The sequence below is a fragment of the Podarcis erhardii genome, assembly GCF_964252035.2.
Source record: "Podarcis erhardii genome assembly, chromosome: 1".
Classification (NCBI taxonomy): Eukaryota; Metazoa; Chordata; class Lepidosauria; order Squamata; family Lacertidae; genus Podarcis; species Podarcis erhardii.
Window position 1 is genome coordinate 74,782,271 of NC_138497.1, and position 13,954 is coordinate 74,796,224.

Here is a 13,954-nt window from a genome sequence, read left to right on the forward strand (position 1 = left end):
GCAACTAATAGAACCTAGCATTTATATAGATCATGTGAGTGTTCAAAGTGCCATGAATGCAAAATTTTTTAATCCTTAAAGACAATCTCATAAAGCAGCTCAGTATTCTCTTCATATTACAATGGGTGGGGATTAGTCCGAGAGTGGCTGGCTTATTTAGCTACAGGGGTGCAGCAATAAAACTGCTAGCACAGTTGCAAAGCTAAGTAGGGTTTGGTTTAATTTCAAATTGGATGTTGAGATTCCTTCATTACAGGGGGCTGGACCTGATGATTCTTGGGGGTCCCTTCCAACTCTACAATTCTAGGAATTGGCAGTGAGCTTCTGGCTGGGGTGAGATGTGGACAAGGGGCTTCATGGATCCTATTCTTAGAGACAAAATTGACATGACACGTGTGACTTGAAATTGTTGGTTTTCTTTTTTCTGTTTTCCCCACCTTGTATTCCAAACTAGGCCTCTTTTTTACAATAGAAATTCTGTTGAGGCTCTGGCAGAAATACATGTTGCTATCTAAAGAAAGAACATTCCATCTGCAGAGCCTTCCGAGACCCCCAGTGTGACTGCAATCAAAGGTGTGGAATGCTTTGATAGAGCTTTTAGGCTTTGATAACAGTTCCAACATCAACAGTTACCCAACCATATCTACAGTACATTGCAGTGCATTAAGGGAACTGGTTTAAATTAGTTTATTTCCTGTCAGATAGGGCAATTAAAAGTCCTAAAATAGAGTTATAGCACATCTTCTCATCAGCACACCATCTAAAGACTTAATTACTGTACTTTCCCTTCATTGTGAGGGATCCTCTTCCTCAAGATGTAGAAAAACAGAGGTATATTAACCAGCAGCTGTAAATAACCAAAGGATGAGACCCCAAATCGTCTGTACAAAAATCCTCCTATAGTTGGGCCTATTGTCCTTGTCAATGGTTGAACTGAGGAACTAATTCCCAGCATGGCACCTAGGGAAGAAAACGTAAAGAAAATTAATTCTGCAGATCAAAATTAATGTCAGTATCTACTCCAACACCACTGTATTAGACCAATGTGTCTTTAGCATTTCTGCAATCAGGGATTTCATATGCCAGTCCTAAACACAGTATTGTGGCAGACCATAAATCTGATTTCACACAATTCACACAACTCTGCAATTGAAATAAGGAACGAAGAGAAGTCCATTTCCAAACATGGAACTTGGTACCTCACCAGCATTACAAGGGATGGGTGTGATGAAGCACTAGTAAATCCCACTGGCCCAGTTTGCATGTCACACTAAGCTAAACCATGGCCAGGGGCGCCAACTATATGGGGCAGAAGGGGCTTCAGCCCCCTCAATATTTTTGCGTAGGAGGCTGAGCCCTTCCAATATTGAGGCCCCCATCCCCTACTGCCCACTGATGTCATGCATATGATGTCATACATGTCATGTGACACCGCACCCCTTCAATGTGGGGGGCAAGTCAGTGCCTTTGACCATGGCTTAGCATAAATGTGTGAGTGTGCCAGTTCCCAAGGAGATTGTGACCATTTTGCTCCTTCCTGCATGTTTCATTGGCAGACTGGGCTAAGCTAAGCCATGGTTTGGCTAAACATGTCATCTGAACTGTGGCTTGTGGTTTAGTTGTCTCCAGGCTAACCATGAGCTGCAACCAAAGTCTGTTCTTGGTTTACAGCTTGCGGTTCATCTGGAGAGTGCAACACCACCAAATTGGGACAAGGCACTAAGTCAAACCAATGCTTAGGTCAGCACGATGCAGCAGTAAAATGAGGAGCAAAGTAGCCACTATCACCTTCCCAGGAGATCACGCTAAGCCACAGTTTGGTTTAGCATGATGCGCAAAAGCAGGCCACCAGTATCAACAGGAAATGTAAGCATATGTTTAATTCTGTTGCACAGAACTGCATGATGAGCTACACCGGCTGAAATCCCCTTTTCTACACAGATACTAAAGGAGCCCTGCCCTCTTTTTGGACCTGGTAACCCTACCATGGGTGCTAGCAAGTGACCTTAGCTTGGAACTTTGCACACCTATTCCCTAACACCCAAACAGCTTGTTCTGGATGCTGAAGGGAAGGGCAGAGTGGCATCCGGCCCAAAGAGAAACCCAGAAGACTGTAGACTGATGGAGGCAGCTGGCACTGCAGCAGAGAGCAGAAAGGGTAGGGCAGGAGAAACAGCAACCCGAGAAGAGTGGACTCTATAGATGGCTGACACGCTGACAGAATCTGACGAGTGGATGGCTGGAGAAGAGGCCGTTCGAGCAAGCATTGAGCTTCACCTGACTGGAGCATACTGCGTGGTGATTGGCACAGGGTGGCCAGGTAATAAAAAAGGGCAAGGCTGTTGCACCTTGACTGTTTGTGTAGAAGAGGGGATTTTAGCAGGTGCAGTTTGCATGGCAACCAAAGGTGCAGAAATTCTATATTTTTCCCCACACTGGCCACCCAAGGCATGCATGCTCCTCCTGAAAAAGGACCTTGATTTATGTTCCTTAAGGTGTCTAGCAATTCTCCTCACCGGAAAACCTCAGTTTGTTTGACAAGAAAAGCCATGAATGAAATAATTGCAACTGGTGAAGAAACTGTCAAAAAGATCAAGGTTTTTTTTAAAAAATAAAATAATAATTTAAAAGCCACAAATGAAAACATTTCAACTGGCAATGCATGATTGTAAAGCAGGGAGGTGTCTTTAAATGAATCGATGGGTGGGTCAGGTAACGTGCAGTTCCACCCACAGCCAGAAATGGGTGTTGAAGCACTTTTAATAGCTGTGCTGCTTTGGGAGTCACCCACACTGCATTAATTGCCAGAAATGGCTTTAATAAGAGCAGTCGAAAGACTTTGCGAAATTTTCTCCAGTGATACATGCTGTCCCTAATGTCCCACTTTGAAGCCCAGCCCCTCTGCACCTCACAGCACTAGCAACTTATTTTCCTCAGCTGAAAGCATATGGTTTTCTGACTGGGATATGCAAGCTGTAGTCTTAAGCTCATGATTGCTACACGCTTCAGTACAGACCCAAAACATCCCTTGTTAAATATAGCACAGATTCTAGACATGTCTCTGCCGGTAACCCAGCCCTGATCTACTATGTGCTACTATTATTCTAGTACACACATCTACTTGAATGGAAATACAAAACCACCACCCCTTATATGCAGCTCCCCCCACTTCTCTCTCTCATATTCTCTGGGTCCCAGTCCACTGTTCCCCATACATTTTGCTCCTAGGCTATATTACCAGTATTTTGCTGCTCCCAAGCAGACACTGGCAAATTCTTCTGAACTGTGACCTAATAATCTATGCAAATTAGGTTTGGGATTAGGCCACTGAGGGAGCATTCATATGTGACTGAGGCTACCCCTCTGGGCTCAGGAAGCAAGCAGAGCAGGCTCCATTTCCCTTATAACAGCTCTTTTGAGAAGATGCCTGAACCCGTGCCAGCTGCCGCCTTTAAACCTTCCCTCTCAGCTTCTTCATTTCAGAAGCGTAGGATTGCTTCCAGGGTTGACGATATCCACAGCTCATGCTGATCTAGCAACCACAAACGTCACTTTAGTCATGTTTTAATGACACAAAGAGCTGGTGTGGCGGGTTCAAATCCCCACTCAGCCACGAAGCTCGCTAGGCGACCTTGGGCCAGCCCCTGCATTGTTGTGAGGATAAGGTGGTGAGGGGGGCAGAACCCCACATGCCACACTGCCCATTTATAGGTGGGCTATAAATGCAATAGTAAATAAAGAAATAATAAACTAAACATATGATTCACAGGAAGTGTTCTCAGAATAATCATGGCACAGTGCATGTGGTATAAGGCTGGAGACATTCCACATTGGCACCAACATTCCACATGGAATAAAATGCCGTTGTATCCTTACTACAATCCTGTGAGGTTAGGATGGGCTGAGGGGGATGATTGGCCCAACACCGTCCAGCGAACTTTATAACTAAGTGGGAATTTGAACTTGGATACTTGAGAGGGCTTTTGCTTGCCATTGCACATACATATTCCTTTGATCCTGCTATAATCCAGGATCAATCATAGAATCATAGCATTGTAGAGTTGGAAGTGACCATGAGAGTCATCTGGCCCAACTGCCTGCAATGCAGGAATCTTTTGCTCAATGTGGGGCTTAAACCCACGAACCTGAGATTAAGAGTCTAATGTTTTACCAACTGAGCTATCCCAGAAGTCTGTATAAAAACCTGGAAAACCTTTTTCCCCCAGAGCTGAAAGTTAGGTGATTGGCAGGCCCACCATTTTCAAACCACCTTCAACTCTCTGGAAAAACAACAACACTATGGCTTGTCTTCTGCTTAGGTAAAGTGATTGTTCCGAGGAGACACTGTGAAGCACCAGGGTACAGCTTGCATATCGCCATCATGGAATTCTTCAGAAGAGTGAAGAATTATGAAGACTCCCATTCATCACTTGTGGTGGCCCTCAAGCAAGCGCCTTGAGAGTGCATGGGCGCCACAGCCAGGCTCCATTCTTGTAGTGACAGTACATGAGCATGGATGCCTCTATAGGTGGGGTTGCTTTAATCAGGCGTACTGCAGTGGTGGACATGTACATAGCCCCGTTGTGGAGGCACCAGTTCACAAACATTGCACCTATGCATGAGTGCTGCTAGGCTGCAAGCCAAGAGGTGGTCCCAAGGCGCTGGTGCGATAGGAGGCCACATGACACCTAGGTCCTACCTCCAAGCAGAGGAACACTGCACAGGTCTTTCTCAAGGACATTAATCCCAGGAAGCCCTGCAAGATTCTGTCTCTTTCTTCTGCAACCTGCTCATTAAGTCAATATGGGTCACCAGCTTCCTTGCAGGCACCCTTGCAGCTTCCAGCCCTACTGATCCTAACTAGTCTTTGCCGGCTTGGCAAATAAGCAAATCCCACTGAAGGCTACCCTTTGTTTAAAAAAAAAAAATACATGTGAGATGTGCAGAGACTTTGGAACTGGGCATTCTTCCTGCTGGGCTCTCTGGCAGAGCACAAGACACACATTTGGCAGTGCACAGCATTTTCAGAGAAGTGAACCGGAATCAAGCGCCACATCCAGCTGGTTTCACCAAGAAAGAGGGAGAAGGAAATCCAACCGGAGAGGAGCAGGTCTTACCAGTGTCAGAAGCAGGGACAGACTTGGTCAGGATGATGTCCGAAATGACGGCTATAGTACCAAAGGAGAATATCATGGGGGGCACAATGAGGCAATAATGGAAAATGTTGGTCATCAGGGCCTGGGAGATGGGACAAAGCAGGAAAGCCTGTTAGAATGCCAGCTTTAGAATACAACAAAGGCAGCAGGGTGTGTGTGTGTGTGTGTGTGTGTGTGTGTATCAGTACCCAGGAAGACTTGGATAAAGAAAAAACATTGCAAAACATAAGTGTGACAAGGCCCACAGAGCCAAAACTTGCCAATACAGAGGAGTAGCTCTGCTCTACACCAGTCATGTTTGGCTGACAAAAAGGGACAGGTTTTTTTTTGTTTTTGTTTTTTTTTAAAGAGCTGAAAGTCAATTGATTGAAGGATGGAACCTTATTAAATAAAAGACAGCCACTAGGTTCCTTAGATCTGAAACAGGCAGCTACTGACTTGATTCTGTAGTTTAGTAGCCATTTTTTGGTAAGGTAGCTTATTGTTAGGTGTTAATAAAATGAACCTATATGTTCTGATTAGTGCCAGTGTCACAACCAAACATCTGAAGGCATTTGGATTTCAGAAAGGAGAGAGGCCACCTGACTTTAAAAAAAGCATTTGTCACAAGTTCACTTAATGAGCCAGCAAAGAAATTCTTTTATCTCCCATCTTAAGCTTTGGTGCGTCATACAGTGATTTCTTACAGAGAAACCTTCGGAAGACACTGCAAAGCAATTTGAAAGGAGAGAGGAACTTCTGTCTGTATCTTTAAGTATTGGAGGGCAGTGGGAAAGTGGTGTGCATGTGTGAGCACAGAACAAGTGGCCAGCTTCACACTGGGTAGTCTCTCTCATGGGTGCAGGCTGCAGATGTCAGCTGGAATGACCATCTACTCAGCAATGGTATCTTTGCAAAGCAATAGGATCCTGCAACACCCACCTGCCAGCTCCTCCATCACCTCCCAGTGCTTAAAGATACTGGCATGAAGTTCCCTTCTCAATCACCACTTAGTGGCTGCTAAAGGTTTCATCCTGTGAACCACCTCAAGAGCTACAGCTGTTTTTAAGATTCTTCCATGATGTGATGTGCAGTTGCAGTGCAGTTTCCCCCAATGGTATACACATGTAAAAGCACACACACACAAAAAACACCCTCCAAAAGTGGGTTCCAAAGGCTTCAATTGGTTTTTAAACAATGTTGTGGGGAAGAAATATGCCAGCCATGTGTCACATCTAGCTCAGCCTTCGCAGGGGCAATTTAAACAGCAGAGAGAGCTGTAAAGTGGTCTCATTCAAGTGCTCATTACTAGCCCAAGACTGCCTGCACAATATTTACCAGCAATGTATTAGCACAGATAATTAAAGCCAAACTGTGCTTGTCAAAACAAACGAGCAGCAGCGCATTACAGAGTGCAGAACTGGTGTGTGTGTGTGCGACCTGTCTGGCCTGCTCACTTGCTAATGAATCAATTGAACGTTTGTCAGCCAGAATGTCTCTCAAGTATAAATGCAAATCAGTGTGCCTAAGAAGTGAATGTAATTATTTTCTTATCGTGCAGCTGCTCAAAGATCCTTCCAGATCTTTATCACCAAAACAAAAGCACTGAAGACATGCTTAGGCAGAGACTCTGAATTTGGGAATGCACTCATAACCCACCTCCAGAACTGCAGGGACCATCACTCTGTATACTTTGCCTTCCAAAGGTCTCAGATTCAACCCCTGGTTATTAGTACTGGGTTGAAGGCGATTGGATAGACCTCTTATTCCTGAGACACTGGGGAGCTGCTCTGTTCAGGAGATCCATCACTGGACTAGAACAGGCTTCCTCAACCTCGGCCCTCCAGATATTTTTGGCCTGCAACTCCCATGATCCCTAGCTAGCAGGACCAGTGGTCAGGGATGATGGGAATTGTAGTCTCAAAACATCTGGAGGGCTGAGGTTGAGGAAGCCTGGGTTAGAAGGACAAATTGCCTGACCATACATTTAAAGCACTCCCCTAAAGAATCTTGGGAAATAAGATGCTGGGAAGTATAACTCTTGTGAAGAGTAAACTACAGTTCCCAGGATTCTTTCAGGTATGAGTATCCTGCTTTAAATGTATGGTGTGGTAGCCAATTGACCTACCTTATTGGTGGTGTGTTTGTTAGGGACTGCCCAGCAGGGCCTTTTTCAGAGGTGGCCCCCTGGTTGTAGAATGGCCTCCCTAGTGAAGCGTGCCGGTCTCCATTGTTATTAAGTTTCAAGAGGATTTTGAAAACATTCACTTTTATCCAGGCACTTGGTGGCTGAAGAGTACTGTCCCTGGCAACTCCAAGATAATTGGGTGGACCTGCTTTTAGAATATTTTTTTACTGTAATTGTTTTTAGAATCTTTTCTTTCAGATTGTGCATCTGTGTGCTGCCCTGGGGTCATTGGGGAGGAAGGGCAGGGTATAAATTTGATAAATAAAACCAATAAGTGATAATAAGGCGGCTTCTTACATTCTTTGTTTGGTAGTCAACTTTCGATCTCTCAGGGAGTCTGGAAAGATATAGGTGTGTTTGCCCACACCCAGCTTTTCAAGTAGCTTTGGGAACAACCCTTTAAATCTATATCTCCTTTCAAAGTGTAGGTGGGTTAGTAGAAGTTTTTACTGTTAGACGCCTTATGCGCAGTAACACACCACTTGCCTTTTCACCTTTTAATATCCAGTGGGGGAGAGGGGGGGGGAGCCCCCAAATACTGCTGTCACTTCCTGCAGATATTTTGACAAGGTATTGACCATGAGTGGGTGGCCACAACAATTTAAAACCATAGCCATGATAAACTGAAAAAAGAGCACAGGTAAAAGAGGTGGTGCCAAAGGCTGAGGAGGACCCTCAAATGGTGGCTCTCAAAGCTCAGGGTTCAAGCTTCACCTGCCCACCTGACCTGATCTGCTGCTGCATCTACCATTTGCCTGTGGCCAGAAGACTTTGTAAATCAATAGGATTTTTTTTTGTAAGCAAAACAAAACTGCTTGCTGCCTTCTTCATTGCAATTGCCCTCACAGCACCTTGAGATCTTGAGATGGGGGGAAATTGCAAGAAGTCCCAAACTGCTTCAAACAAGATTTCTGTGTGACACCTGAGGACAAAAGGCATGCGTAGTGTATCATATCTGAACAGTGCATGGTGGCTCCCCCCCCCCCTTTAACATTTTGACATGGCAGCGAAAACGTTGCTCGGGAGAAATTGAGTCTGACTACAAATGTTTTAAAGAGATAAGCAGCCCATGAAGTTTAAGGATGACACTTGAGGTTTGCATTTCATATCAAACCTTATACCGTCTCCCTAAACAGATCTGAGGGGGACACTCATTAAGGATATTTAGGTGCAAGATTAAAACTCAAGTCTTTAAAATGATTCTTTAGCTCTTTTTATTGGTTTTTATTGCTGCTTCATTGACTATTGCTGAAATATTTTGGAAGGCTTAATAAAAAGTATTAATAAGGAAAAAGCAATTACTGATGGTGAAATTTAAAATTTTAATTGGGCTGTTCATATATTTGGTCAAATATTTGTCCATCTAGGCCAGCACTGTCTACTCTGACTGGCAGGGTCTCTCCGGGGTCTCAGTCAGAAGTCTTTCCTATTATCTGCAACTCATTCTCTTTACTGGAGATTCCAGGGGTCGAACCTCAGACTTTCTGCATGAACTATGTGGCCTTCCCCAAACCATAGTTTCTTCCTAAGGAAGCCATTGGATCTGGGCTGGTTTGGAAGGCAATGAGGCTGAACTCTGGCTGATTTGGAGCACCCTGTTCATTACTGCTCTCTATTTCCCATTATTTTTTCCTTCATCTGCTACCCTAAACCTTTGCTGGGATTCTTTTCAGTGCAGCTGGCCTCTCTGTTAATTTCAGCTCTACATATTTTGGAGGCCACTGAAAGGAAGTGATTAGTTTGGGTGGGGGTTGTAACTGGAGATCTTTGTTAAATGTCCTCCTCATAAAAGAGCTGCAGAGCTCATAAAATTGTTTTTATGTCAGCAGATATATAAACTGCACGCTTAGTTCAGACAGGGATATTCCTGAAGCTCTGGCCAAGTTGCGGCAAGATCGCTTTTCCCCCATGAAGAAACCCAGCACATAAACCGCCCCCAGAGATGGGATATTTTCTTGGCAGGTCCTTGATTATAAAGCTTTTTTCCCTTGCAAACAGCGCTGCAGCTGTAGTTTCCTATCAATAGTTGTCATTTCTGGGCCCTTTAAGGCCTCTATGGCAGTGAGGAGAGCCTTGTGGAAAAAATGATTGTAATCTCTGAACCAAGTTGATAGCAGAGATCCTAGGTGCTGCTGGCAGAAACCGGTTTGGGTGCTCCACCATAGAGGTAACATGCTGTGATTAGCATGACCCGTTGAAAAAAAAGAGAGAGGTCCTGCCCCTTTAAAAGTTGTGTCGAAGGTGTAATTTCAGCAGGTATCACTTGCATGGCAACTGTTAAAAGCGCAGGAGCCCCATCCTCTTTTGCAGCCCAACTCTGTTTCCAAGTTGCGCAGCATCCAAATAGCTTGCTGCAATAGCCAAATCGGGTAAGTAAGGGTTAACATCTACTGCCTACCTGCAGTCATGGAACCAAAGAAAGCATGTTCCTGTTTCCAGTCACTGACCAGAGCAAGGTGGTGGCCTCATGACTTTTCAAACACATGGTTAGTGGTAATATTCAAACCATGATCTGAAGCAGACTTTGCAACCATAGTTGCCAGGGTAACCAGGGCCGGATTTAGGTTTGATGAGGCCCTAAGCTACTGAAACTAATGGGGCCCTTTATATGTCCAGCTGTCCTTTGTCAACAACAAATTGTCGCTGTTTTTTGTGTTGAATATATGCTATATGGTAATTTATGGACCTAATAGGTATCTAAAGCCATTTGCACATAACAAAATATGTATTTTATCAAAGTAATTGTTGAACTGAAATACAATTAAGGAGAAGTATATTAATAGTGAAATACAATTAAGAAGAAGTATATTAATAGTGAAATAATTATTAAGCTCTAACTTTATGTAGGTTTTATTTTATTTGTTTCTTATCTTATATTTTGGAAATGTACATCCAGGTTGTTTTTTTCCTTTACATTTTTGGGGGCCCCCAAGAGAGTGAGGCCCTAAGCTATAGCTTGTTTAGCTTATACATAAATCCAGCACTGAGGGTAACCATAATTTTCTGCCACTATTGCACCTGGAAATGAAGGGGGAATCTGAAAGGGGAGCTCTTGAGTCTGCAGTACATTCCCATCTTCCAACTGATGGTTTGGAGGATCAACCACATTGAATCTAGTGTGGTTAGATGTATTTTTTGCCCTTCTGGACAATGTAACGCAAACAGCAGAAGTTTGATTACACCTTTTTTTTAAAAAAAATGTTGGCTTTTATATTTTCTCTCAACCCAGGAGATTCTGGCAAGATTTGGGGAAATCCATTCCAAGCAAAGCATCCTTTAACTTGCAAATATTTTTAAAATTCCAGGAGGAAGTAAAGGCTTAAATCATCCCCCGCTTGTTTGTCCTAGTTGGACCATGATAGGAAGCAGACTGTTGATCTGGAAGCCTGGTAGAGCTTTTGGTCATAACACAAACACACATGGGAGAAAATTGAAAAATGTGTGAATGGACCACCACTAATATAACACAGCAGACAAAACTCCCAGATTATGTCAAACACAATACTTTTCATATGTTCACTTGCATAGCATCAAGTGTAGAGTATTCAAAAGCACAGCCTTATCAGGTAATGTATGTGTGTCTGGTACCTTACCATACCAACACCCACTCCGCAGAAGACAAGGACGCACAACATGAGCAGAGTCCACTCTGAATAACGACTTGTCAATCTCCCAATTACTAGGCCCTGGACAACCTATGGAAAGAGAGGGCAGAGACATAGACAATGTCAAATTCTCAGATGCTTCTAGCCCAGAGTGTATTTTTGTTTTTGTACACTAACAAGGCCCAGAAACTCAGTGTTGTATCTGTGAGTGTCATCTGTCAGAACAGACTGTTGGACTAGCTGGGTCATTGGCTTGAGGCATCAGGCTTGATCTTCTTAAGTCCATGTGCATGTCTGTGGGCACATGAAACAACTCTACGCTGCAGATCAATGTGTATGGCCCTGAACACTGCCTGGATAGAGACCACCTGGGATCACTTTGAAGGCAGAGCAAGCTTGCAAACGTAGGAAAAGAGGAAATGAGACGGCGCAACCTAATCCTGAAAATAGTTCTTAAATGCACAGATCTCCTGGGAGGTTCTTCCTCTAGGTGTGCCATTTCACTATATGAGTAATTATAGGGTTTGGGGTTTAATTATATTCCCCTCACCCTGCCCTAAGGGATGGCTCCCAAGTTCCCTAGACATACTTTCTAATAAACTCAGTTCCACGTTGACACTATGCCAATTCAGAGGGGAGAAGTTCTTGTTAATGAAGCCTTATAGCTGGGGCCATGGGAAACTTTCTGGTTTGTGTGGCCACTTGAGCTTTATTGCAGTTGGTACATGGACCTGAGTTGCATGAGTGTCACAGGTCCCCGGAACTCTTTAGTAAGCTCACTCGTGACCGGTGGGAGACGCAGCTCCCATCTTGTCTGCCCGCATCATTCCATGAGTATTCATATTTTTGTCAAATTTCATTAGTTTTCATTACTTTTGAAATGAAAAATAAATCCTTGCAGGTTGTGCACTCATCTACTACAAAACATCCAGGCTTATCCAATTGATCCTCTTTTAAAACAACCACCACCACATCAAAACTACAGCAAAACTGTAGCAAACCACAGCAGGCCTAGCCACATATGTCGATGCCTCGATATTGAATAATTCTTTGTTGTTGAAAGTGTAACAGCAGGGATCATTCAGTTTGTAACAGAAAGGGTTAATTTTAGTTCCAGTGTCAGTGAACTACCCAAGGGAGGTGGTGATGGTGTTGCTAAGCAACCATTTAGATTGGCATGATCTTCACTGAGGTAACATGCGTGCTGATTGGCTGCGGAGTTCTGAGGGAGCTTTTCTCTGCATGCTTTAGATGGATACTTAACTCTGTTCTTATCAAGGCTTAACCTAAAAGACAAAACCTCACTGTTCTGTTATCCTCAAATTATATATTGTTTTTGTTCAGTTTGGTTAGTAAACTTATCGGTACAGTGGTACCTCTGGTTACGAATGGGATCTGTTCCAGAGGCCCAGCCGTATCCTGAAAAATTCGTAACCGGAGGACCGCTTCTGTGCACAGCGCCGCAAAGCGCTTCAGCGCACGCTTGAGCGGCAAACCCACTTCTGCGTTCACAACCCGAAGATTACGTTACCTGAAGATAACATAACCTGAGGGTCCACTGTATTTCTCTTCTCTCTAGCTTCCATCTGTGGTTACCTTGATGCATATATGTGTACATAAATTGTCAGTGGGCTGTGCATTCTTCCTTCTCCCCCTTCCTTTGGTAAGCAAAAGGAAGAACAGGAACAACAACAAAAGAAATGCTCAGTGATGTTCTGTAATTGTATCACGGTTGTATCATAATTACAGACAAGCTGCACAGCTATAGCAAATCAATTCCTCTCCTTCACCAGTCATAACAAGATACTGCACTGAAAAGGAGGGTGCAGAAGTATCAGTAATAAGAGCTCATGTACAGCTGAACGACTGAGCAGGAAACGACTATCCCCAAGAGCAATTCAAACTGCCTGAGGCTGTGCCCCTATGCAAGGAAGAGGAGGAAAGTGCACCAAATGGTCATGTCATGCACTGAAAATTTTCCTACACAGAGGTAATCTGCTCAATACAATTGCAGAAACAGGAACACTTGTGGGACACTTCAAACAACATTCTTGATCCAACAAAGATATTATCTCCAAGTCCCCCCCCCCCCAAAAGAGAGAAAATAGTTGATGTGGGAAACAGCCATGGGGCTCTGCTCTGGAGAAATGGGTAGCAAATAAGGAAAATGGAGCGCTGGGCCAGGGACATCATTTCCTAATCATTGCCCAGTCAGGGTGGCTATGGTTATGGGTGGATCAGCTTCAGGCAGTGTGATAGGGGAGAAGAGGCTGTGAAGCAGATATGAGAGCACAGATGATGAAGGCCTGTCCTTTTTTTGCTAGTTCTGACCTCAGATCAGAACTGAAGCTCCTGATGAGAGTTAGCTGTGGCAGGGGGGCTTATAGCAGAGTCCAGAGTACATACATGTCCAGAGTGCATACATGGATATGTCAAATGAGAATCGTCATAGCAATCCATAGTTAAAAGTAGAGGTCAGCACATGTGTCCTCTTTTGTGCTCCTTAAAATACGGCAACCCTATGTGACCTAACTTATTCCAGAGAAGAATCAAGGTTTCCATTGCTGCATTTCACTTAATTGCATCACAGCTATGATGCATATGTCTGACACATTATAACGGGGGTGGGGGAAGAATGACCTATTAGTGTGTCAGTGCTTAAGTGTCAGTACCACACATGCCTGCCTTTATGACTGTAGCAATGCTCATGGTAAGAGGAAAGTGGGAAAATTCCAAGAAAATTCCAAGAACCTTTTATTTGGGCAGGGTTCTTGTGCCTTTAACAACTGCCCAACAGGCAAGAGATTCAGCAGGTGAAGACATTTACCGTAAACGTCTAATAAGCTTATAGCCTACTTTGCTACCACATGGTCCTAAAAGCGGTTTACAAAACTGTAAAATAAATCATAAATACACCCAAACTGAACACATAAAATTCAGTTCCCCGTTGGTGTATCTCATACCAGCAATATACTTGATCCATTGAATTCTGCTTGGTACACCTCTGTTAAAGCCATAGAATCCTG

At 43.9% G+C, this 13,954-nt stretch overlaps 1 protein-coding gene across 1 annotated transcript in view; it reads right to left on the reverse strand.

Moving 5' to 3' along the window:
- Positions 1-672: 672 nt before the first annotated feature.
- Positions 673-13,954, reverse strand: part of SLC67A1 (solute carrier family 67 member 1) — an 80,846-nt gene continuing 67,564 nt past the window's right edge. The window contains exons 9-11 of the mRNA XM_081841535.1: positions 10,917-11,018; positions 5,118-5,238; positions 673-960 (exon numbers count right to left, since the gene is read on the reverse strand). Of these exons, the coding sequence (XP_081697661.1) occupies positions 773-960; positions 5,118-5,238; positions 10,917-11,018 (411 nt within the window). The 3' untranslated portion in view covers positions 673-772. The remainder of the gene's footprint in view (positions 961-5,117; positions 5,239-10,916; positions 11,019-13,954) is intronic.